At 39.9% G+C, this 27,175-nt stretch overlaps 1 protein-coding gene across 1 annotated transcript; it reads right to left on the minus strand.

Annotated features, from left to right (window-relative positions):
* Window positions 1-21,500: 21,500 nt before the first annotated feature.
* slc16a7 (solute carrier family 16 member 7) lies at window positions 21,501-26,349 on the minus strand. Its single transcript, XM_030055728.1, has 5 exons — window positions 26,219-26,349; window positions 25,850-26,080; window positions 25,589-25,732; window positions 22,680-23,546; window positions 21,501-22,537 (listed from the first exon to the last, which is right to left on the minus strand). The coding sequence occupies exons 2-5, from the start codon at window positions 26,064-26,066 to the stop codon at window positions 22,290-22,292; spliced, it is 1,476 nt and encodes a 491-aa protein (XP_029911588.1). The 5' UTR covers window positions 26,067-26,080; window positions 26,219-26,349; the 3' UTR covers window positions 21,501-22,289.
* Window positions 26,350-27,175: the final 826 nt, after the last annotated feature.

The raw sequence follows: 27,175 nt of genomic DNA on the forward strand, positions 1-27,175 counted from the left end.
AAGGGGAGGTGAATGTTGTTACTCAGAATAATTCAGCCCTGATAGGTGTGTAAGAGGAACTGTTCTGTAGCCTCCACTCCCTACCTTCACTACGTGGTAAGCTCTACTGTTGTATTGTGTCTGGATTTTTTATCACTGGCATGCAGAATATGCCCAAGGCCTGCAGCGCACAGTGCCATCACTGTGGCATAAAGACTTCACATTTTATTTTGATGCTTGCTCAGGAAGACAGGGTGCATTCCCAATTCAGGAGGGGGTGAAGAATACCCAGAGTGAGGAGAAAAGCAACAAAGTAACTGCTTGAGATGTATGTGCACTACAACACAGCACAAATGTCCACAGTCGCAGCTTCGGCAGAGTCGACTTTGTGATGGGGGTTTTGGGACATATTCAGAGGAACAAAATAGCATAAAACGCTGAATTCTTCTGAGAAAAACAAGAACTTTTGAAGATGAGACAACCATTTGTTGTAGACAGAGGATTTAGTCATGTTGAAACAACACTGTGATATAATGTATCGGGGCTTAATTTTTCTCAACCCATCTGTTTCATAGCATTCATACGAGGTTGTTCAGGAACATTAAAATTCATGGACTGCATGGGGAGGCCTGTATCACTAACTGAGGACCCAGCAGAAAGGCTGATTATGAACTTGTCGATAATGTTGGCTGATTTTCAGTCTTATGCACAGTATCCTAAGACTCATTTGTGCGTCATACTGTAGGATGCTGAGGCAAACGTTGGTTAGATAAAGGTACTCAAATGTAGCAGCAGGAGAATGACTTCACTTGAAAATAGGCAAAACTAAAATTAAACCTCACTCCGAAAAGCCTCGTCAAGATCTTTACCATTCCATCATGACTTGGAGAAAAGTGTATATCAAACTTATGAAACAAACGTTATGGCCCAGGTCTGTAATTTATATAAAATAGTGACAAAATAAAATAGTTTGGAACCAAACATAGAATCCAAGAGATGCCTTTCACAAATACAATTTCACAGACGACTCATATTGTTGGCCCAGTGTGGCTACACCAGTTTACTGTCATGGGCACCTTTAGAAATGGCCAGTCCTTCAAAAGTAAGATGATCAAATTTACATGCAAGAGGCAACTAGATTGTCATCACAACACCACCAAATTTTTTTTTTTCCTTGGGCTCACTTTGTATGAGCTGTAACATTTCTGCAGTGATATATAAAACCTCTCTGTACAGCAACTGCACAGGTAAACATTATAAAACTAACCTTGTCCTTTCCAATTCCACAAATACATTGACCCAGTTTTGCGCATTATGTTATCAGTGTCTGCTATGTTTTTTTTTTTTTTTTTTTTTTTTTTTAAGTCCTGCAACAGTTCAATAACACTGGGATTTTTTTTTCTGAAAGAATATTTTACAATAAAATCTAACTCTCAGATGCTGACCTTTCATATGGTTTCAATGAGCCACATCAAATAAAATCCCACTCAGTTCGTAGATAAGGTGGATACCGTGGTAGCAATTTATTTTCAGTTATTAAAAAGACCATTCTGTGTGTTGTCTCATTTTCGGCGTTAAAGCCAATGTGCAGAACTGAGGCTATGTTAGTTTAAAGGGATACTTATCACTTTTAAATAACTGGATCAGAGACAAAGACCGGAATCTGTTATCATATCTGGCATGTCTTCTCTTTATTTTTATTTATTTTTATTTATTTATTTATTTTTTTATTTTTTTTGCAAACTCTTTACCTGTTTTGTCACTGTTCTCACAGAATCTGTTGTGCGATTATGCCGGTTCAAAACCACGGAAAATGCGACTGAATCTTTAGCATCTAGCGTCTTTTGTGATGCAGTGCCATATATCCAGCCAATCATGGTGATTTCCTGACCTGCAGACCACCAGTTTCTGTCTGAAGAAGGTTCATGCACTGCTGATTCAACGGCTTCGTCCTTGAACGGTTCTGACGGCTGCTCTCCGAAAACTAACCCGGGAAAAAAAGGGATGTGTTCAGAGGAGTTGGCTCCCAAATCTAAAATGGTCGGTACAGATATGGCCACGAGGCACACTGCCCACTCCTTAAGCCCTTACAGGCTGTTGGCCAGGGTGTTACATACCGTACCTCCACTGACGGGGCTTTTAGTGAGACATCCAAGGCAGCGTGTTTCTTCTTTACTTTCAACATAAAGAAGAAAATCATGTCTTTTAGAAAATACTAATGGCTCCAATATGTGTCAACCCTTAATGTGCATCCAATTCCATGTCAGGATTTCTTTCCGAATGGCATGCCTACAAGATAAGGTGTTGGTATTTTGTGCTGAAGGTTGGTAAGCAGAGAAAAAATGTCAATAAATCATTGCGGTTGCAGGAAGCTCAGGGAGTGAAAGCTTATTTCTGTGAGCAGTCTCAGGAACAACTATGAACATTTTTCTATATTAGCTTTCCCTTTAGCAATGCCTACTCTTGTCATAACAGAAATCACAAAAGGTTTTGGTGCCCCAAAAAATACATGGCATTTCAAGATGATATTACTGCTGATTACAATGACATCATACCCAGGAGGCAGATTTTTATCAGACACAGAGAACATGTCACAGTGTAGATCGTGTCATGCATTACAACTCAATGCTTTTATTTGAACAATAAGGGAGAAGGGATTCTTGTTGATAAAAGTCACATATTTCTAAAGGCATTCAGGCTCCAATTTTTACAAAAATCTGCACAGCCACCGTACACAAGAACTATTTTGTTGCAGTGTTGTGACACAAAAGACAAGGGGGGTGAAAACAGTCTTGGAGATTCAATAATAGATGGAGATATCATCTTGTTGTTAACACAACACACCAAATATCTTTTCTCTGAGGTTGATAAATTACTGCCAATAAATGAACTTTCCAAGAAGGTGAAATGAAATAGTGAGAGATGCCTTTCAAGTCATTCATTTGCATTTTCATTGAATGTTTTTGTTTTCTGCAGCATTCTCAGCCTTTCTGAAAAGGTCAATGGCAAACGGTTGGTGTCTACTTTATCTGCATGAGCCACTTCTCAAGTTCAGCCAAGTAAGAAATAAGATTATCTTTATAGAAGGCAAACTGAGAAACGGGCCTTTGAATCTTATTCAGTAGAGTATTAATATCATAGTGGGTAGAATCAGCTCAAACTGCTATTAAAAACCGAGCTGAGTCTTGAACTGGATGTTTTTCAATTTACTGAGCCCCTCATGTTTAATGGAAATTGAGTGTCTCACCTTTTACATCGGTTGATCTTAACATTTAATAGATTCTTTTAAGGATTTTAATCTTTTCCATTATATCTTTGTCGGGGATAAGAGTGAGGCATATTTCTCTCAGCAGAAACAACTCATTAACTTCCCGGACACAAACCATCCTGCTCCCAAGGTGTTGTATGAGAAAACCAGGTGAGCAGCGGTATGAACTGCTTACATTTTTCCTACATAAACTCTAAAACTGGAAATGCAAATTAGTCTCCCTCCATTATTTCCAAAATTGTAATGACATTTACTGAGTGCCGCATTATTTGATTCCACCATTAAGTCAAATGTCATTGCATGCACATCATGCAATTTTCAAATTAAGACACAGAATTGCAGGGTATTGCATTCTCAGGGAAATAAATAAAAAAATAAATAAATAGAGCTAACACATAGGCATTTCAACATAAGTAGCCATTCTTTTAGTCCAAACTGCTGATGACAGTCTCCAGAGAGAGCAGATGCTGTTGCCTTCTGGCTCTGGGCTTCACCGTTCCATTCCAGTAACTGCCTCTGTTCCTCCGGAGATTTGCCACTGTAAAACTCTGCACTCTGTCATAGCATCCAGGTGAAGAAAAACACCGATATAATGGGTGGCTTTTCCTTGCCTTTAAAATGTCATCACCAGTCACCAGTTGTCTGGGTTAAGTGCACAGTGCTGTGTTAATCATTGAGATTAAATGCAGATGCCAAGTGTGATGTGGATTTCTTCTCTTTTTTTTTTCTTCTCTTGTCACACAGAAAAAGAAGAAGAAAAAAAAAACACAATGCATTGTAGCCAAGAGTAGCACTGATATAAACAAGCACAAAAACAATAATGCAGTCCATCCATCCATATACTCACACACACACATACACATGCAGGTAGCATAAACCCACCAGAAATTCCACCCACCCACCCAAAAGGACAATGCTCGAACTTAAATTCCTTGTTTGTTTGGAGTCACTGTGCAAGGTCAGACTAAAGATAAGGGAGCCACAGAGCATGCAACCCCCCCTTTCACACACACACACACACACACACACACACACACCACACACCACACACACACACACACACACACACACACACACACACACACACACACACACACCACCTCTCAAGCACTGGGACACCACAGCCAAGAATGACACTTCATATCGGGTCAATATCCCAACACTTTTCCTGACTAATATCTTCCCATCCCATATAAAATCTCTGCCATTTATCCCTTGTGGATCCTCTCTAAAAACCCTTTTGTTGCTTCAGAAACAATTTTAACCAAACCCCAGCCTCCATTGTGAGTCTGATTTGCATATAAAATCCCAAAGATTATTAAAACATTATTAATTTAAGTCACAGCATACCTCAAGTCACCTGAGTTCTTGCTGTACCCTCTTATTCAAGATTGTATTGTAACAGCAAAATAAAACTTGTTGTTCTATTTGTTAAATAAAATAAAGCCAAACATTTCACTGTTTGGGGTATTATAACATTCCATTACTTTCTGTCTCTGCTTTATATTATTGCTTCAATTCTCCAAAAAGCCCGACTGACTGATAAATCCACTTTTCTAATGTGATTAGCTCTACCGTAAACCGAGATTTTTTATATTACAGCATTGTAATGTTATTGGTCTCCAGTTCCTCAAACTTGTGGCATCATTAAATTACCCATTTCCTATATTTTTTCTCTTTTACTCTTAATAAGATTGTAGCATCAGACAAGAAAACATTAAACACTTTTCACAGTTTCTCCCCTTTCACAGATTATGAGAGGGGAGAAATCTGGAGAGGAGACATTTTCTTCCCAGAATCATCCAATCAATCATATTCATTGCCACTGTTGTGTCCTTTTGGCGCTGTTCATGTGGTTGACGTGGCCCATTCAGTTTGTGTTGGCTCCATCATATCACATGACAAGCGAAAAAATTGTGGCTTTGCACGTGATTGCACTTGCCAGCTCTTTTCCTGTGCATGAATTCATGTCCTGAAACGAAACCATGTTTGCTCTTCACATGTTCATATTGCCATCTGCACAGGGTAAACATAATAATTTGACTATATTCATGTAACATCTACGTGTCACATGTACAATATATCAGCCGTTCATGCACATCAGATCATATTTTTGTGAGGTGACTCTCTACCAAGGACATAAAATGGTTGTGTTTTTATTTGTGATGTGAAACAGCCGTTGCAGTGGGATAAAGCTGCATACTGTGAGAAGAAATCGATGAGAGATGGTCACTGTAGTGTGTCAAATCTCTGATGTGCATAAGTCTCTTTTCCAGTCTGACAGGGATTCTGAAGAAATCTCAGTCTAACCCCTCTGACAAGGTCAGGCTATCTCATGCAACCTTTTGTGGAAGGCTCTCAGCACAACAAATGGACCCTAAACTATTTGGTGCCTGCTGTTCACTCTAAAAGCAGTTCTCCAGAGCTGATTATGTAGACCAACCCGGGCTCACTTGAACTGGCACACCCAAAGCCTTTTTTCTGGGCCAGCGCTGACTGAACATGACTTGAGCAGCTTGAAGGAGTTCACTGGGGGCAGAGGCCACCTCACGCCATGTGAGTACCATCAAACTGAGACACAGCACTAACTGCTGGTGAGCTGATGCATCTGTGTACAGACACCTTTTTCAATAACATTTTAAAACTTTAAAAACTGCTTGGTCCATATTGACAGCATTTAGGGTCTTTTACTTTGCTTCTGGATATCAGTGTGTGTACATATTCTAATCGTCAACTATATGTCAATGACACAGTAATTTTTCTTTCTGATCCAAACCAGGCTGGTCTCACAGAAATATATGACATGACCACAATTTTCTTAACAGCACATCACACGGTGGTGTCATGAGTAAGTGAAAAGCACCACAGAAACAATTTCAATGCAAAATCAATGAGCATCTTTAGTTGTGTTAGACACACACATCACTGATAGTATAAGGCAACCCAGTCTCACTCCAAATTGTGTAATAGCTACGTTGGTCCACAAGGCAAAACGTAGTCATTCCACTAAAACGGCTCTGAAATTGTGACATGGGTACGTCTTATCTGCCAAGTCTTTTCTGCGGGCATACTTTAGGTTTCGGTCACGTGACTGCCCAGTTTCTCCCCGGCGTGAACAAAAAACATGGCGGACATCCCTTCTACTTTTGGTGGAAATTGCTATATTTTAAGATAGCTTGTGGCTTTAGCTTTGTTTTGATAACATTTCTAGCGACAAATGTACACTTTATTTTCATAGTATTCATTCGGTTTGTGTATACGATCCGTAGTTTTGTCGTTTCGACGTACATTCTTTCAGATCTCCCTACGAAACTGTAGTAAAAATACATTTTTGTTGTTGCTACGGTGGTAGCTAAGGACGCTATTAACAACGAACCGGAAGGAAGTTGATGTCGGTCACGGACCGAGTTGCTCTTAAAACCTGCTTTTGCTATTATTTTAAGATAGCTTGTGGCTTTAGCTTTGTTTTGATAACTTTTCTAGCGACAAATGTACACTTTATTTTCATAGTATTCATTCGGTTTGTGTATACGATCCGTAGTTTTGTCGTTTCGACGTACATTCTTTCAGATCTCCCCACGAAACTGTAGTAAAAATACATTTTTGTTGTTGCTACGGTGGTAGCTAAGGACGCTATTAACAACGAACCGGAAGGAAGTTGATGTCGGTCACGGACCGAGTTGCTCTTAAAACCTGCTTTTGCTATTATTTTAAGATAGCTTGTGGCTTTAGCTTTGTTTTGATAACTTTTCTAGCGACAAATGTCGGCCGTGCCGCTTCCGCGGGCGCCCCCCTAAACACCCTGGGACTCTGCGTTGTGTTAATGTGATGTGCGGGGTGTCGTGCGGGGAGGAGAAGCACGGCGCACACACAGGAGAAGTTCGATTTGTGGCTGGGACCCGTGGTTTTTATTTGCACAAAACTCCGACAACTCCACATGTCTTGCTGGCCCTTTCAAAGCAGTGAAATAAACATAAAACACTATAGCGCCCGCACGGAAAAGAAAACTTCAATTACGGTGTCCTGTAAGGGACAAACTACAACAAAACGCAAACTACGGTGTCCTGTAAGGGACAAACCACTGCGAACTCTGGGTTCTCTGTTCTCATTCAATGTTCGTACAACTTCCTGTTGCTCTAGAATTCTTATATAAACCCATGTAATCGGGAGCCAGAAAGTTGCGATCACGTGACCTATGCGCTGCAGTCTGGTCTTTCTGTGAAAGCAAAATAAATGGCGGACATTCCTTTTATTCTCAGTGGAAAATGTAATATTTTAAGATAGCTTATGCATTCAAATGCGTTTTGATAACATTTCTAGCGGGAAATTAGTATTTTATTTTCATAAACTTCGTTCAGTTAATGTATATGATGTTTACTTTGTTAGTTATTATGAAGATTCTTTCAGGTTTCTATCGTTGCTATGGCTGTTGCTATGGACGCTGCTACCACTGTCGCTGATGGAGCTTCCGCTCGGAAGTCCCTTCCTCACTGTCACCGTGGAAATCTGGGGAGGGAGGCGTGGGGTGAAATGGGTTGCTGTGGAATGAGCACGACCTCTTAATAACGCATTGCGTGCTCCTCGCACATAACCTGTTATAATTACTTGTGGTCACCAGGCAAACAGTGCCCACTGAAAATCAGTTAGGATACCTGTCCTGGTGGACACGGATTCTCGGCTTCAAAGACGTCACGCTATGGGTGGTGCTTCACAGATCCCGGAAGTGCAAATGTAATCGATATTCCGGGAAAAAAAGATCTGATTATTAGCCATAACGTTGTAATCATCCAAGGCAGACTTGCCACGAGCTATGAGGATGTGTAACGATGACATGTGCTTCTACCGAGTCCACAACTCCCGTATAATATCAACTTTATTTTAAGAAAACACGTTTTATTTGCGATGTCATATCACGGAGAAGCACTACATTACCCATAATCCTAGTGTTTATCAGCGACGTGTCTGACTTGACTTTCATCAATAAAGTCAATAAAGTGTAATAAAGTGCATGAACTTTGATAATATGCTGATATGTTACGCCATTGAACACAACCCTTTCAGTCAGCGAAACAGCGGGTGGAAAAAACGCGGAAACACGTCAAAATAACACTAAAGATTTATATATATTTTTTTTATTTTTCATAACACATCTTTATTCATGATGTAAACATGGGCTACATGTTAAGGTTATAGTTTTGGTGTTGAAAAACTACCGTATGTATGTTTTTTAAACCTAATTTCACAACTTATACCCTAACCCGGAAGAGGGGTACCAGAACTACAATTCTTGCAGAGTTGCAACACACAGAGGTGTCCTGCGCCATAGATTTTGTAGTTCTAATATGTTATGTCTATTATGTGATGTTGTGATCACTAATTTTTCAATCTTTATTAAAGTTTTTGTGTGTGGGAAGAACGCCTGTTTGGTCAGATTTTTTTTTTTTTTTCTTAAGATAGTGAAATCATGTTTTTTCCATGTTTTGACACTAGTCAGTGGCGCCCCCTATTGGTTTGCCATCGGGCATGACAGTAGAGGTCAAGAGCTTTCCAAAAATGTTGACCCCATGTCTCTACCATTTTTTGTTGCTGCACTGTAAGCCTTTAAAAGTGTCTCAGGTGCAAGGTTCAAAGGGCACTAGTGGGGAGCAGGAACTGCCCACTGGTCTCACACTGAGATATGTTACTCCATAGGTCAAGACCTTTCAAACGATGTCTTCATTGTTGTTCTGTGACAAAGTTTGATTTTCATCTTGCTCCAAGCCAAGGCTGTCTCAGGTGTACATCTGCAGACCTCTTTTAGGGCCAAGCTTGATAAAATCAGTCAAACTTCTTTAAGGGGGTATTTAATGGCCAAATTTATTTATAATAATGATGTTAGTCATATACACAGTCACACTTTTCAATTTGGACCATTTCAAAGCTTATTTTCCCCTTAAAATACTCAGTGTTTCATATTTCATATTTCCCCATTAACTTAATATGGCCACCTAAGACACTTTTAAAGGCTTACAGTGCAGCAACAAAAAATGGTAGAGACATGGGGTCAACATTTTTGGAAAGCTCTTGACCTCTACTGTCATGTCCGATGGCAAACCAATAGGGGGCGCCACTGACTAGTGTCAAAACATGGAAAAAACATGATTTCACTGTCTTAAGAAAAACAAATTTAAAATCTGACCATTCAGGCGTTCTTCCCACACCCAAAAACTTTGATTAAGACTGCAAAATTAGTGATCACCACTTCATATAATAGACAAAACATGTTGGAACTACAAAATCTATGGCGCAGGAATCATCTGTGTGTTGCAACTTCGCGTACATTGTAGTTCTGGTGCCCCTCTTCCGGGTTAGGGTATAAGTTTTGAAATTAGGTTTAAAAAACATACATACGGTAGTTTTTCAACAGCAAAAGCATAACCTTAACATGTAGACTATGTTTAGGCTATATTACGAGTAAAGATGTGTTATGAAAAATAAAAAATATATATATTTATAAATCTTTAGTGCTATTTTTGACGTTTTTCCACCCGCTGTGTTTCGCTGACTGAAAGGGTTGTGTTCAGTGGCGTAACGTATCAGCATATGATCAAAGTTCATGCACTCTATTAGACTTTATTGATGAAAGTCAAGTCAGACACGTCGCTGATAAACACTAGGATTATGGGTAATGTAGTGCTTCTCCGTGATATGACATCGCAAATAAAACGTGTTTTCTTAAAATAAAGTTGATATTATACGGGAGTTGTGGACTCGGTAGAAGCACATGTCATCGTTACACATCCTCATAGCTCGTGGCAAGTCTGCCTTGGATGATTACAACGTTATGGCTAATAATCAGATCTTTTTTTCCCGGAATATCGATTACATTTGCACTTCCGGGATCTGTGAAGCACCACCCATAGCGTGACGTCTTTGAAGCCGAGAATCCGTGTCCACCAGGACAGGTATCCTAACTGATTTTCAGTGGGCACTGTTTGCCTGGTGACCACAAGTAATTATAACAGGTTATGTGCGAGGAGCACGCAATGCGTTATTAAGAGGTCGTGCTCATTCCACAGCAACCCATTTCACCCCACGCCTCCCTCCCCAGATTTCCACGGTGACAGTGAGGAAGGGACTTCCGAGCGGAAGCTCCATCAGCGACAGTGGTAGCAGCGTCCATAGCAACAGCCATAGCAACGATAGAAACCTGAAAGAATCTTCATAATAACTAACAAAGTAAACATCATATACATTAACTGAACGAAGTTTATGAAAATAAAATACTAATTTCCCGCTAGAAATGTTATCAAAACGCATTTGAATGCATAAGCTATCTTAAAATATTACATTTTCCACTGAGAATAAAAGGAATGTCCGCCATTTATTTTGCTTTCACAGAAAGACCAGACTGCAGCGCATAGGTCACGTGATCGCAACTTTCTGGCTCCCGATTACATGGGTTTATATAAGAATTCTAGAGCAACAGGAAGTTGTACGAACATTGAATGAGAACAGAGAACCCAGAGTTCGCAGTGGTTTGTCCCTTACAGGACACCGTAGTTTGCGTTTTGTTGTAGTTTGTCTCTTACAGGACACCGTAATTGAAGTTTTCTTTTCCGTGCGGGCGCTATAGTGTTTTATGTTTATTTCACTGCTTTGAAAGGGCCAGCAAGACATGTGGAGTTGTCGGAGTTTTGTGCAAATAAAAACCACGGGTCCCAGCCACAAATCGAACTTCTCCTGTGTGTGCGCCGTGCTTCTCCTCCCCGCACGACACCCCGCACATCACATTAACACAACGCAGAGTCCCAGGGTGTTTAGGGGGGCGCCCGCGGAAGCGGCACGGCCGACATTTGTCGCTAGAAAAGTTATCAAAACAAAGCTAAAGCCACAAGCTATCTTAAAATAATAGCAAAAGCAGGTTTTAAGAGCAACTCGGTCCGTGACCGACATCAACTTCCTTCCGGTTCGTTGTTAATAGCGTCCTTAGCTACCACCGTAGCAACAACAAAAATGTATTTTTACTACAGTTTCGTGGGGAGATCTGAAAGAATGTACGTCGAAACGACAAAACTACGGATCGTATACACAAACCGAATGAATACTATGAAAATAAAGTGTACATTTGTCGCTAGAAATGTTATCAAAACAAAGCTAAAGCCACAAGGTTTTTTCTTAAAATATAGCAATTTCCACCAAAAGTAGAAGGGATGTCCGCCATGTTTTTTGTTCACGCCGGGGAGAAACTGGGCAGTCACGTGACCGAAACCTAAAGTATGCCCGCAGAAAAGACTTGGCAGATAAGACGTACCCATGTCACAATTTCAGAGCCGTTTTAGTGGAATGACTACGTTTTGCCTTGTGGACCAACGTAGCTATTACACAATTTGGAGTGAGGAGCAGAGTCTGAGTTAGGATGGCAGGTTAGGGTGGTGGATGGGTCAGTCAACACAAGTTTGAATTCACTTCAAGGCAAGACCAGTGTTTGTATCTTATTTGTTTGTTTGTTTCCCATGTAAAGCCTGCTAACATCAACCATGACCTTTCCCTAACCTTAACCAAGTGTTCTTGGTGCCTACACCTCACCACGATTTGTTTGTTTCTCGTTAGCTTTCTAATATGAGTCATGACCTTTCCCTAAACGTGCTAAGTAGTTTTGGTGCGTAAACCTAACCAAACTTGTGTATACAGTTTATGTTAGCTTGCTAGTGTTGGGCTTATGTTCGTGCACATGTGAACTCTTTGGCACAGTGGTGGCATGTAATTTTTCGTAATTGACTTTGCATTGGCATTGATTCTGTGGTGCCGGCACATCATTTTAACTAAATCCGTTGCACTGCCACACAATTCTTTGTTAAGAGAGTCAAGTTCATTTCACATGTTGCTATGAATTTAGGTTGTCCAAAACCTGATGTCAAAAACTCAAAACCCTTCTCTTATCTAAGCTATTGACATGACCGGTTGAAATCTAATCGAACAAAATGAACAGCATTTATTTCAATTCTCCTAAGAAATCTATGTCAATGCCTAACCCCGTTCACTTTGGCAAACACTAACCATCACAAAAACAAATACAAATCTCAAACACATACATATAATATACATACAAATATATATATATACATTCACATCTGCATATTGAAACCACATAATTTAACAAAGACGCTCAACGAGAGATACTATGTTTATAACAAGAGCAGACCTTCTCAGCCATACTGTCTCAAACACATATTCACATACAATTCCACGCCAGCAACATCCTACTGCCAATTTGGTCCTGCACCAAGGTGGAAACCATTGAACTAACAGTAAGACTATACAATAGAGCTTATAAGGACTCAGCACTGTGCAGCACTCTCACATTCTAACACCCTGAATTTTCAGAAACACACCAATAATGTAGCCATTAAATTTTACTTTCAGATCCAAAGCAACAATTCTCCTCCAACACTCACTGCTCTACTTCCAAGACACAACACCAAACAGAAATGCAGCACTAGATCACTTTCACATGCACTTATTCCAGTAGCGCCTCACAATAACAACTATGCTCAGAGATCATTTTTTCACACATACTCTAAAATCCAGAATGAAAGCCCATCTCATTCTTTATCTCTGCCAGGCAGTAACCTGGAGGAGATACTGCGTTTGGTCGTGTGTATCTGTCTGCAGCTGATCTCGCATACTACTGGGACTAGCAGCCTAATATTTTTTTGCACAGTTATGACAGTATGATGGCATGGTTGCGGCGATTCAAAACCTTTGAAAACATGTTTTATGCCTCAATTGTGTATAGATACAAAAAAATGTCTGTTTGAATGAGCTCAACACAAAGTTGAAATGCTATACTTTGACCCTGTAAAAATGCATTTGTATCGTTTGTTAAAAGGCTGGATGTGTGCGCCTGGAGCCCCTGTGGTTGGTTAATCTGGCCCTGTGTTTACCATCGACTCTGCGAGTGATGATCAATTTGTTTTTTTTCTGGGAGTTCAACCATCTTGGCTGATTGACAATGCAAAGGGGACAAAGTGAAAAATCTGCTTCAGACGAAAAGGACACTGAGTTTTCTTGCCCAAGATAGGCAAATGATAACCCTGTCTCTTAAACAGTTTTTTTTTTAAATGCATTTCATTATAATACATCAAAGCACAAGACTGCAGTAGGTTATGAGTATTTTTCCTGAGCTGTTCAAGTGAACTTCATTTCAATGTGACGGTGCTCACTTTTCCTCCCCACCTCCACAGGCATAATAGGAAAATAGCTAATATAAAACCAGAAATTGTATTCTTTCCTCTGTAAAGAGAGATGATTGCATATCAAGTTGGCTGGTTGAAGTACCTCCTGTGTATGACTCCTGTGTGGTGGGAGAGGAAGCATTTTTCTTCCAACCAATGGAAGAGTGAGTCAGGTTTATGACTATGGGGAGCAGAGGGTGGCCTTTATTTCCCTGAGAAGAGTCATTATTATTGCCCTGCAAATTTATGGCTTGCTTCTGGAGAGAACCTACGAGGAGAGTGCCTGTCATTTCTCTTACTATCTTATGCATTATTGATAAGTCTATGGTCCTATCATCTATTGTGTGCTATTGCCATAAATCATCAGCAGAAAACAACATATGGATGTTTGGAGTCTCCCTCTTTTCCTCTCTCTGCTGTATTTTACACGGCTATTTCAAGAGAACTTTCAGTGATTACAGCAGAGTTATGACAGTACAGTATTATAAAACAACTTTGACCTTTTTCAGAAATAAAATGTTTTCGGTTCCCTCGAGATAATATGTTTCTTTTTTTTTTTTTTTTTTGAGAAGAAACGTTTGCAGAGGAATAGTTTGTATCATACACATATGTTAAAGAGAGCGATCCCCCTGTAGAATTCCTGTTTGCAGAAAATAATTGGCTAATCAAATTAAAGTCAATGTCATGAACCGCTTTTCCCCGTGTTTGATACTTGAGTTCATGTGGAGGTTGATGAGAGGAAGACAATTGCTCAAGACAGAACGGACGTGAGCTTTAATGAGCATGCTAATCCATGACACGGAGAGCTGGATCAGGCACAAGGGACAGGAGCGCTCCTTCATTTTCATAATGCAGGTGAACCAGGCGAGAAAAGTGAGATAGGTGTATTCATTAAAGCATTTCTTTAAAATATCAACACCAAAGATCGCATGCTGTATGTGAACCTGATATCCACTAACGGCCTGCAAGAGCTTTCCCACTCCTTTCACTGATCCACTTCCATGTTGTTACAAATGCAAGAAAGAAGCAGCCACATTACTGAATTATGTATTATGTAAGACTGGTCTAATTGTTATTACTACCATTATTACATAATATCATTTAACCCTCTTCCTGTCCCATACAAAACCCCCATTTATTTTGTATTTCTATTGTTACATTTACCTTATATTGTATGTATTTATTAAGAGTATTAAGATATGTCTTTTATTTATCCCACAATGGGGAAATTCACATATTGTGTGTATTTACATGTTATGCTTTCTTCTCTTTATCCCATTTGTCAAAATGTTTGGGTTTTTTTCTTCTCCTTTTCTCCAACTGTAAAATATATAATATAGAGATATGATCATTAAGGCTAAGGGATGGGGGAGAGGGTGGGTGGGGGGGGTGGAGGGAAGAGGAGGGGGGGAAAAGCTGTCAAGTTGTTTTAGTTTGGATTCTTTTTTCTTTTTCTCTTGTTCTTTTCTTTTTCACGTTCTTTTCTCTTTCCTACACAGTGGTTTACCACACCAACTCATCCTTTACACGAATGCCATAGTCTGTGTTTAATATAATGGTTGTCCCACTGTGCTATTGCATGTGTGCAGGTGATGTCATGTAATGTCCATATTTGTTAAATTGCTTGTTAGGTATTTACTTCTTGCTTCGCCAATAAAGAAAAATAACAATAATAATTGAATTGTGTGAGAGAAGATCTTGTGCTCTGGCCAGAGACATAGTGGCCAAAAACATCTGATAATTTAAGGAGTCTGCCTCAGTTAATATCTGCACCTATTAACTGATAAATGGCTGCTATTAGATCCGTACTAGGCAATTACATTTGGAGATAATTAGATTGTCTCATTGTTAAAGGCTAATAAGGATGAGCCTATTCTTGCTACAAAAGATGGCCTCCCTTGACTGGCAATCTTTCTCTGGCATCCTGGCCTTGGGCATTGCTGCTGTATCCAGAGCCAGACTTTAAAGAAAACATTGCTTATCACTCATTTTACTGAATCAATAAAGCTGGATAGTTGCATTCTTACACACACACACGCGCACACACACATCCATGCATAAACCTGCATACACACACACACAAACCTCAGGATCCCTGCACAGCCGACCAAACAAGTTAATCAGAGATGTTCAGTTTGGCACCTCCCACATGTGCTCTCTCTCTCTCTCTCTCTCTCTCTCTCTCTCTCTCTCTCTCTCTCTCTCTCTCTCTGTCTCTCCCTTCCTCCCTCCCTCTTTTTTTTTTTTTTTTTAACTCTGAAACTCGTCTCACTGAAGGACCCTTCAGACCAGCAGCAATCATCCTATTTAGACAGCTGAGAGGGCTGCTTTTTGAAACGTGGTACTTTGGTATTGTATAATGCTGCCTGTGCTTGCAATCATGCTCTTCACTCTGCATTGATGAGGTTAATTTTGGTCTTTTGTGTATATTTTGCGTATTTGCTTGTTTACATAAGCTGTTTGTTCAGCTGCAACAGAAGCTGGTTTTAATGTTTCAAAATCAGTGGTCAACACTGCTTATGACATGACTAACGATGACATTATTACGTGACAGATCACCGCCCGTTTCAGGGATACAGACACCATTTCAGTATTTAAGTCTCATCTATGTAATGCGGCCTGAAATCTACCAGAGCTGTACTGTACAAACTATTATCCCATCCTCACCTGCTGGAGGGGTTTCAGAGCCAACCAACCTGACCTGCCATTGCTCTCCAGTTCATTCATATGCATATACAGACACTGACACACACACACACACACACACACACACACACACACACACACACATACACGTACACACACCCTGGATGCATCGCTTAAAATTATTAGCTTTTCTTTTTGGTCTTCTTTTTAAATTAAAATTGGATGTCTTTATTTATTTATTTATGTGCTCCTCTGAAACCTTTTGTGATAAGCTTGCTTATGAGGTGTGCACTAAGAGAATCTGGCTTCATTGATTGGACTGCAAAAAATTGTGTCTCAATGAGTAATTTAAGTTGCACATATTTTAGTATTAGATCAGGGACTGAAAAGATTTCAACAGGTAGTAAAGGAAGAGACAGACGATTTGTTTATTAGCTTTCCTGTTAAAAAAAAAAAGAAAAAAAAACTTCCTGCTGCAGGGCCAATCCACCACCACTGACCCACCTTATGAATACATTACAATATATTAAACTTGATTGGCTGCGCAGGAGGTAACTTGTGAGTTATGTGGTTTGTATTCAGTTTGAGTTTGTTGCAGCAGCAGCAGCTCCCTCAGGTGATCATGCATACTATTCTCTGTTAATATAAAGTTAGCCAGACCTCAGTGCCTCTGTTCTCAAATCTCAATGAAAATCACCATCAGAATAATTCTTATGGGCTTAATCTACCTATATAAATGAGGAAAAAGTTATTTGCATTTGCAATTCTTACTTCAGGCTCCATTGGAGCCTTTTTGCATATTGCGCTACCAACAAGACTTTGATAATCAAATGCTCTGGTAAGCAATTTAAGGTTGATCTGGAATTGATTTGTCTTCCTTGGCAAATAGGAGTGTCTGGATTCATTTCAGGGGGGAAAATTAACACGAGTATGACTTGTGAACTGATGCAGAATCTGTTGTTCAACATCAGACATAAGATAAAATTAGGATCCAATGTGTTTGGAACATATGCAGTCAGCTCAATACAGTGTTATTTTATTTATTATAGTGTGAATGTGCTGAGACATGTGAATGGTATTTTGAACTCCATGAAATAAAGCAGAACTACTTTTGAACCATTTAAAGATATTTTATTGCAGTTATTTTTTAGAAGGAGTGAAATGCAAAAAAACAAAACAAAACTGAGTGAGAACTTTAATAGTTTGGTTTGTGACATTCGCTCCCATTCAATTTTAAACAACATCAAAAATAACTCCCAATATTCTGTCACTGTGAATGAGAAGCATTTTTGGATTTTGAAAGAAGTGGTGCTCACAGTCTGGTTTTGAGTACAAGCTGCTGCTCAGTAGCCAGGTTTTTGTTTACAGCAGGCCAACTTGGATGAATTAATTAAATGAATTATTAAAAACAGTATTTGGAAATGTATTATGTTTGTCAAAGATTTCATGGGGGTTTCATTTCATGTATCTTCTGCCTGTGTGGTTATTACCCGTGTATATCTGTCTTCTTCCTTCTCCACAAGTATAGCTGAAGGAAAAAACACCATGTATCCCTCTTGAGATTATCCTTTTTGTCTTTCTGAGAAAGCCCATTCAGTCCAATTTCAAGAGTTTTTATTGGCTTCCCCATACAGTTTATGGTTTTCTAAATGGCTCCACCTCTCTTTAGGAAAAGAATGGGAACTTAATCACACACCTTTGGCGGGCTTGGAGAGGCAGCTGTTACAGTCAACAGCCTCATCATGTCTGTCTGAGACTCTGGAGACTGCCCTTGAAACACAAAGACCCTCTGAGGACATCGGCTCACTTCAGACGGTGCAGCGCTCATTCACCATTCTAATTGCCAGTGTACTTGAAGATCTTTTTTAGCACAAAAAGCAGACAAAAAAAAAAAAAAAAATGGTATAGTTGACTTTGCTATGCGAAAATACATTTTTCACAAAAACCTCCCAAATTCCAAGGGAGGTCATGATGGCTACTGTTGTCAGTGTCATCCATGGAAATTTCCTGTTCATCTACTAGGTATCATCTCACAGTAATGATACATTTAATCATTCTGTGTCCAAGCCAGAAATGTGAAGATGACACAGTTTGGTAACAGAATCCCAGTATTACAAGGTTCCTGATATGTAATTACACAGATGTTATGACTGAGACGGGTACATGGGCTTGCCGTTGATTTGTGCCATCATGTTCCATCCTGCTTTTCATTTTGAGGCAAGGAGAAGCCGATACGCCTCAGTTGCTCTCATAATTATTTCTGCTCTTCTCCCTTTTCCATGCCCAGTCTCTCTGTCGTGCTTTCAGTCTCAGCCAAGGCTTGGGTGTCGATCCCTAAGGACATGACACTGGAATGGCTATCTCAAATGGGCATTGGGAACTATCTTAGATTCAATACGATTTTCCAAATTAAGTCTGAGGAATTCAGGGAAATCTTACAACGTTATCTCGCAGGACAAATTGGTCGCTCGGTGACACGGCCCTGATAGACTGATAACACAACCCACTTAGTTTTTTACCACGCTGATGCTGTAGATTGCATCTGTCTGAGGGCATGTGTGCACAATGTGCGCCTGTGTATATTATACTGGTTTATCGTGGCATTCACTTCTTCAGCTTCAATTAAATTTGCTTACATGTGCTGTATATATAACAATATAATTGAGTGTCGTATTCGGGGGATAGATTATAATCCATGGGGCAATCCACGGAGTCTTCCCATAATATGTGCACAACAGCTCCACCGTTCCCAGACATGCAAGCTTTAGTGGTTGTCTGTGTTTGCCAGATAAAGAGGAACAATGGTTCTAATAGGCTGCAGAGAGACTCCGCAACCAGTGTTTCCGAGACACGCATTTGTTCTCACAAAGGCTAAATGTATTTTGAGTGGCAGATTAAGGATATTGGTCAGGGGCTCTGTATTGTCAACTCTGAAAAGTGGGGTAAATGTGTGTGCGGATGATAATTCACACATTCTTAGACTTAACGGCAGACAAAAAAAAGATACACTGTTCTCAGTTTGGGGAACTGTGTTTCACAGTTTGTTAATTATGGGTAACATAATCTCATTAAGCCCTTTAGCTTTGCTTCTCAATTTCTTTAACAAGTGTTAGTCATAATTGAGTAGTTTGGGGGTTTAAGTTCCTCTTTTGTCTGAGTTCAAAAACGGGCTCCTTCATAAGGGCTCTATTTGGTCCCATTTGCATTCCAGAAGGAAGCCAGATGTCCTGTGCTAGCAGTAGCACAATTTGCCTAGCCTAGAGCCCAGAATATCAAACTGCCTCTCTCTGGTAAGGACATTTACAGTAGAAAGAGGGATTTATGCTGAAATTGGTGAGCATCCAAAATTAATGTTGTTGAGGTTTACTCTTACAATATCATGCTCCTGTGATGTATTTGACAAACAGCCAGTTTATAACACCCCCGGTACAGTACACAGCTTATAGCTCTTGACATCTTTCTACTTCAAAATGAACAGTATCTATTTTAACCAGCCATCTGTGTGCTTTGTTGAACAGTTCTCTTCCATCTGGATAACTGATGTAGCCTGCCCTCTAGGGATTGTTGGAGGTAAAACAAATTCTACACATCTCTTGCTCTCCCTCCTACACGCTCTACATTCAGATGTTTTATTGAGGAAACTCAAACGTAAACCTCTGGCGCTGATGAAAATGAACTTAACACTATAACACGCTATATATAGAAACACTTTCTATATTATGCCCATTGTTTTTCAGAGATCACTGATATTGACCGAAGAGCAGGGGAATGCTCCCGTGCCCTATTTTAGCCAGATGCAGTGTTCACATGAAGACAAAGATCAACTACAACACAGCATAGAGCTCAGTGTCTCTAGTCTCTGAGCAGGGTGATTGAGTCCTTGAAAGCTCCTTGGATAGATTGACATGGCAATTGCTTTTCTGTCTGCTAGTATAACTCAACATCCCCCACATATCCATGTTAGATGCCCTGGCTTTCCATGTGCATCTCAAACCAGCAGTGTATCAGAGTTAATAGTTCCATCCACAGGGCTGGAAATAAAGTCTCAAGTCTCTGGTCTTCACATGACGTGGCCTTCCCTCAGAGTGTAAACACTGTGAAGACAGATTAGTTCTGCTGCTGTGGATAAAGACGATTAGAAGAGATTATTAACAAGCATGTTGGATTAAAAAGACAGTATCACTCCCCTACTTTTCAGAAATCCCAACCATGAAGTTAAAACAGAAGTTGCAGGAGCAATTGTTTAAATTGAAAGTGATTCACTGCTGGAGCGCCGACTAAATGGGTCCACGGTGGCTTCATAAACTTTAAACAGTGACGCCAAATGGAAAGTGAACTCAAAAAGTGTGTGCCCAGTTAGTTCCCTCGATAGAGTCAGTAATCTCATTAGGATATAACGTGGTCCAGTGTCTTTAGATGCAGGATAATGATCTTCCACCATAATCAGTACAGTGCATAGATTGATATGGCAGATTATTTTATAATATGAATGCTTGCTGAAAATGTGCTGACTTTTTTTAATCTTTATTTAATTTTTTTATTTGAATTTTGCCTTTACTTTTTTTTTTTTATACAACCCTTCATTTCTTTAGCGCAGCTCGCACTGTATGGCTATCAAAGGGATTGAATGCGGAGCTGCCTGGTTTCAATCTTCTGGGTCTCAATTAAAGTCAGATTTACAGACATCAGTCCCAGTTCATCACAGTGATTACGTTCAAGCTGTTCAGTGAGGAGATGATACACAGCTGCCACTAATTGGAGGCCCTCACTTTCTCAGCTTGTGCCCGCCCACTGAACTTCTCTGGAAATGCCATCAGGACAGTTCAGATAACCTGTTTTTTTTTTTTTTTCTTTTTCTTTTTTACCAATCATCCATTTTGCCCGTACATGCAAATAATAACACCTGCATTTCTAGGAACCTTTAGCAAATCATTGAGGCTTAATTCAAGCTGAAAATAAAGGCAGAACTGGCAAAAGAAGACTGCTCCCAGCTTACACTGTTTGTCTGCTCCTCTATTAATGATATCAAAGGTTATTATAAATAAACTTATCGATTGCCTCAGATGAGCAATTTTCCTGCCATGTGGAACAGGGGATCAATATGTGCCTTACAGGTACATGATGAGGTGGGATCATTTGAAGATCTATAATAATAGCTTTGTTCTTTTCTGAAATGGCTGTCCCATGTACTGGATTTCATACTGGATTTGCTCAAGGCTCATATAATATTTTAAAAAGGATGGTCTCATCTGAGACCTCTGTGCCATGTAATCATGTGACCTAACATGTGATCGTTTGTAAATACTCCTCTGTGTTTGGTGGAATTACAAACACAACAGTTGCAGTCAGATATTTTCTGTAACAAACCAGAATCTTTGTACATAGTCATCTTAAAGGCTATTAGGTTCTTTATAATACACACACGGATTATTTTCTGTAATACGCCTACTGTATATGTTGGATGTTGCCCTGCACATTTGGATGTATATAAAATACACAAAACAAACGCTCGATTATGGGAAATACAAAAAATAAATAAATAAATAAAAATTTACTTGGGTACCCTTTATGCCAGAAAAAGTGAGATTACATGGTGTGTGACACATTGTACTCTAAAGGCCAAATTACTTCAATGAAATGGCCTGTTGTTTTTGTGTAGTGTGGTGGCAGTTTGACATCTTTCATGATAGTGTTTAATGCCATCTAGTGGTGAAAAGATGGCATTAACCCGTACAGCATACACCCATTCCCCTCTTTCAAGCCTGGTTCAGTATGTTGTAGATTTTGACTCATTATTTTGCACCGGCCCCTCAGGACAGTTCCACTTATTCTGAAGCAGCAAGCAGGAATCACATCAATATATATATATATATATATAGCCATAGCAATAATATCACTGAATGAACAGGGAATTTTTGGATGATTTGTATTCCAAGGCCACACACGGCTGTCTCATAATGTAAGAATAACTACACGTATAAAATACCCATTAAAAATACCAAATGTTGATCTACAGATATGTGCCAGAAAATATAACCAGTCCAAACAATCCAGCAGTTCAAGTCCTAAATATAAAATTGTTTTAATCAATCATAGCCAGAATACAGTATGTCCTCTAGTAATGCCCACGCAGCATCGTCTCTCACACACTCATTAGAATGAAATGACGGTCAGCAGGTTCAGCCATCTGCCTCATCTGCTGTCTCATCAACCTGGCTCATTTTGACATGTTCCTCCTCTCCCTCCACCCTCACGCTCAGTCCACTCCTCATCCTCATGGCTTCACTCTGCCTCTTCCTCTCCTCCTCGTCGAGCTTCTTGTAGTTGTAATAATGCATGATGAGGAAGAAAATGCCAGGCACCAGCATCATCACACCACATGCATAGTACATGTATTTGTAGTCCCCGTAAATATCAACCAGTGCCCCTGAGAGGATGAAAACAGTGGATGCATGTTAACTTCATTGCTCAAGTAGTAAGAAAGCAACCTAGAGATTCTTGAATTTTCAAGTTATATGTGTACCTCAAATGAAAACTCACAATTTCCATGAAGTTGTAAGTTTACTAACCTGAAATTGGAGGTCCAAGAAGCACAGGGCCACACTCGATTATGGTGCAAAGTCCAACTGCAGTGGAGAAGCGATGAGCTCCGACTAGATCCATGAGAACTTCAAAGAGCAGCGAAGAGACCATACCAAAAGCCACACCAAAAAAGACAGCATAAAGAACCAGCCCCACATATCCAGGTACCAGTGGGCATAAAAGGTGGCATACACCATTGTATGCAACTGCTAAACTGAAAAAATACTGGATCCTGGGTCTAATCCACTTGGTGTTGGCTATGAGACCAGTTCCTGGTCTAACAAACATGTCCACCAAGGCCAAAATAGAGAGCAGGAAAGCAGCTGAATATTCATCGATCCCTTGATGCTTGGCATATGGAGCCAGAAAAACCACTGGTGCAAAAAAGCCAAAAAACATGATCACATTACCAACGAGGTAGATCATGAAGCCTCGATGTCTGAAAAGTGACCAATCTACAAATTTGCTGGCGCAGCCCTGACTCCTACTGCTCCTGCTTTGCTCTTGTTCAGCGAGCAGGCCAGCTGACTGTGCATGAGTATCCTCAGTAGCAGCTTTCTCATGAGCTGGTCCATTTGACTTGGGTGGTTCAGCGTTAGGTTTGGGTTTTATCTGTTTGTGGACTGGCCTCATTAGTGCACCAGCTACACAACAGTTCAAAGTAAAGGATCCCAAAATGAGGAAGCTCCCTCTCCAGCCAAAAGAGTCCAATAGAAACTGATTGAGAGGAGCAAGAGTGGAGAGGAAAACTGGGCTGCCGGTCATGGCCAGCCCATTCGCCAGTGGCCTTTTAACATGGAAGTAAGTACCTATGATAGTTAGGGCAGGCTGCAGGTTGAAGGCAAGGCCAAAACCTGTTGGAACAGCATTATTCTTAATTAACACTTTATGAATATAATGAATACACTCAGCGGCCACTTCATTAGGTCCACCTGTACAATCTAATGCAGCTCTGCCATAAATTATACCTTTTAAGAAAGTTTATAATGTTCAAGTGTAAATTTAATTTAGTGTTTATTACTGAGGTTGTAGTTTGCAACGGCCTTTTACTTGGCTACATTACATTGAGAGGTGTTTCTATTTTTTTGTCCCCCCAATTTATAAACATGAGGGGGCACAGAATATTGGAAACACCTCTCAATGAAATGCAGTCCAGTCCAACAGCTGCACTAACTATGAGCTCAATGCCAAACATAGAATTGAATGAACACCTCTATTACTGTGTCAAAAGAAAACCTGAGCATTACAGGCATCAGAAAAGTAAACTTTATGGCACAACAGTTGTATTGGATTGTATTATACTGTACAGGTGGACCTGATAAAGTGGCCGCTGCGTGTGTATTGACAAGAAAACATTTCTGAAAGCTTTGTATGTGACCTTTTGTCTTATTTGGCAAACAAATTGCGCCTAGTGGGATTAATAAAGCTGTTTGTATTTTATTGTATTGTATCAAACTTTTACATGATTTCTTTCTAGGTTAGATAAAGTTTTATAGCAAATAATAGAGACAAATAATTACATTATCTGGAAAAAGAATCTTTTGTGCAGATAACAAGAAAAAAAAATTAATAGCAACTGCTTTAGCAAAATAATTTGGGTATTGATCAGTCTCATACACCGCCTGGAAGGAATTGTCTGCCAGAACACTGCATTTCAACTTTAGTGTAAATCTTGTCCAAATTCCCTGTCAGTGTTATTATTTTTTAAAAAGCATTCAGAAGATCATCTTTGCCCTGCACTACTTTTGAATGTGTGACACAGATGGATGAACATATTCCTTAAGCCACACCATAAGCAAACTGAAAAGCCTGTAGCTCTGCTGCATCAGTCTTTCAGGCTGATGAAGGGTTTAGCCTTGGACAACCCCTGCAGGGAAAGCCCCATGTCCACTATGAAGAGGCACTTAGCAGGGTGACATTTTTTAGTGACTTGGATTACTGAAAACCCGGTCACAAGATAAGCAATAATAAGCTGATTAAGGATTTTAAAAAGTCACCTAAAATGTGCATTGACATGAATTGTAAAGCTCTATATGAACAATAAACACACCAAAGGCAGGAGCATAAAAAGAAATACACTGAAGAAATACCTCCTGGTATTATAAAGAACTCATCAAGTCTTTATAGAAACTTTTTGCCAAACTATAATCTTAAATATAAAAGAATAGTTTGTTTTGAATTAAATCAACTTATACAAAATGAGTTGTCTGGCTGCAAGCAAATTCTCAAGTACAACTTTTTTTGTCTTATTTCTCATGACATTATCTTCTACATATACAGTGGTAAAATGTGTTGAGTCAACATAAAACAAAAAAAGCAGTTATTCACACGTACTGTTGTTTTGAAACTTACTTACTCTTACTTACACTATGGCTTACACCAGATTACAGATTCAGATTAATGTCTGAGCAGGTTGTTTGTGCAGTTGTTTGTGCACTGTAAGGTGAAACTAAGGACTCACTGGGTTTGATAGGGATTCAATATGTAGACTTTCCAAATAAGACAGTGACAAACACTAATCCTCGTCTATTAGCAAGTGCATTAGAGCTCATAACAATGTCTTTTTGCGTAGCACTGATGCATTACTAAGATTTCACCACAGCAAATATTGACCCAGTGCACAGTTAACTTGAGATGACCCCACACAGGGACACAGAGGATTGTAGTGGACTGGCCCTGAAAGCGTTACTCCTGTGTGAGAGGGAGGATTTATTCCCCAACCAGTCAAACTTAGGCAACATTAAACAAACATTCGAAAGTGCAGCTGCAACTTACTGGGAATCTAAATCCTCCAATTAATTGAGAGAAAGTATGAATGTGATAAACATTCAGGGTTTATTTTCCTCAGCAGTAACAAGGTAATTATAAAAGAAAAACAAGCAAAAGTAATATTTACCTCCAATTACTCCTACACACAGATATATATGCATGATAGATTTTCCAAAAGAAGCAGTCACCATGGCAATCCCAACCATGAGCCCGCCGAGCATAACCACAGGTCTGCTGCCATAGCGATTGACAAGTATGCTGCTTACAGGTCCTGCACATAGGAGAGAGATACACTGCCTTCTTGGTGCCACTTTTCATTTTGTGTAACAGTTTACAACACTAATCTGCTAAGACACAGGGATAAGAAATTTGAACAAGAGCCACTTACCTCCTGCATACATGGCAGCAAGCATAATTGAGGACACCCATGCAATCTCACTGTAGGAAACTGAAAAATACTCTTGAATCGCCTTAAAGTAGATGGTTAGGGACTTGGGAAAGGCATAGGAGAAGCCTATGCAGATGAAAGCACCAAAGACTACAGCCCAACCCCAGCCTCCGTCAGGCGGGGTGTAGCCCAGATTGGCGGCTGCCGCAGGGGCCATGTCTGTTTCACCGGCTGGACAGACCAAAGTGTTAAAAGAGGTGATCAGACTGCAAGCAAATCTGTATTTTCAAGGTAATGCTACATCAGTGGTAATGATAACATAATGGCAAATGCTCATGGAAATACTGCATATGTATTTTAAGAGCTCACCTCGGCACAGTCCTTAAACCAGTATTGTCCAAGTTCTGCAGCACATCGATGTGCCAGGCTGTGGCTCTCTCACTCAGAAAGACCCTGCTGCAAGGTCTTTGATCTCATCACGTGTGCTCAGCCTGCTCCTCTATTGATAACCAGCCTACGAGTGGCCATACACAAAAGGAGCAGTAACCCTGGCTGGTGATTGTGATCTTGGCAAGGCAGACTAAAAAAGCAAAAGTTGATCCCAGACAAAGTCAGGCATTAACATCTTGGTGTCAAACAAAAACTTTGAAAACTTTTTTCATCTCTTTTCAAGACTGGGCAATGTGTCCCTTGCAAGTCAGTCCATAGTGTGTGTGTGTGTGTGTGTGTGTGTGTGTGGTTTTAGATTCATAGATACAGTACAGGCCAAAAGTTTGGACACACCTTCTCATTCAATGCGTTTTCTTTATTTTCATGACTATTTACATTGTAGATTCTAACTGAAGGAATCAAAACTATGAATGAACACATGTGGAGTTGTGTACTTAACAAAAAAAGGTGAAATAACTGAAAACATGTTTTATATTCTAGTTTCTTCAAAATAGCCACCCTTTGCTCTGATTACTGCTTTGCACACTCTTGGCATTCTCTGGATGAGCTTCAAGAGGTAGTCACCTGAAATGGTTTTCACTTCACAGGTGTGCCTTATCAGGGTTAATTAGTGGAATTTCTTGCTTTATCAATGGGGTTGGGACCATCAGTTGTGTTGTGCAGAAGTCAGGTTACTACACAGCCGACAGCCCTATTGGACAACTGTTAAAATTCATATTCTGGCAAGAAGCAATCAGCTAACTAAAGAAAAATGAGTGGCCATCATTACTTTAAGAAATAAAGGTCAGTCAGTCCGGAAAATTGCAAAAACTTTAAATGTGTCCCCAAGTGGAGTCAAAAAAACCATCAAGCGCTACAACGAAACTGGCACACATG

The sequence above is a fragment of the Myripristis murdjan genome, chromosome 7, assembly GCF_902150065.1.
Source record: "Myripristis murdjan chromosome 7, fMyrMur1.1, whole genome shotgun sequence".
NCBI lineage: Eukaryota > Metazoa > Chordata > Actinopteri > Holocentriformes > Holocentridae > Myripristis > Myripristis murdjan.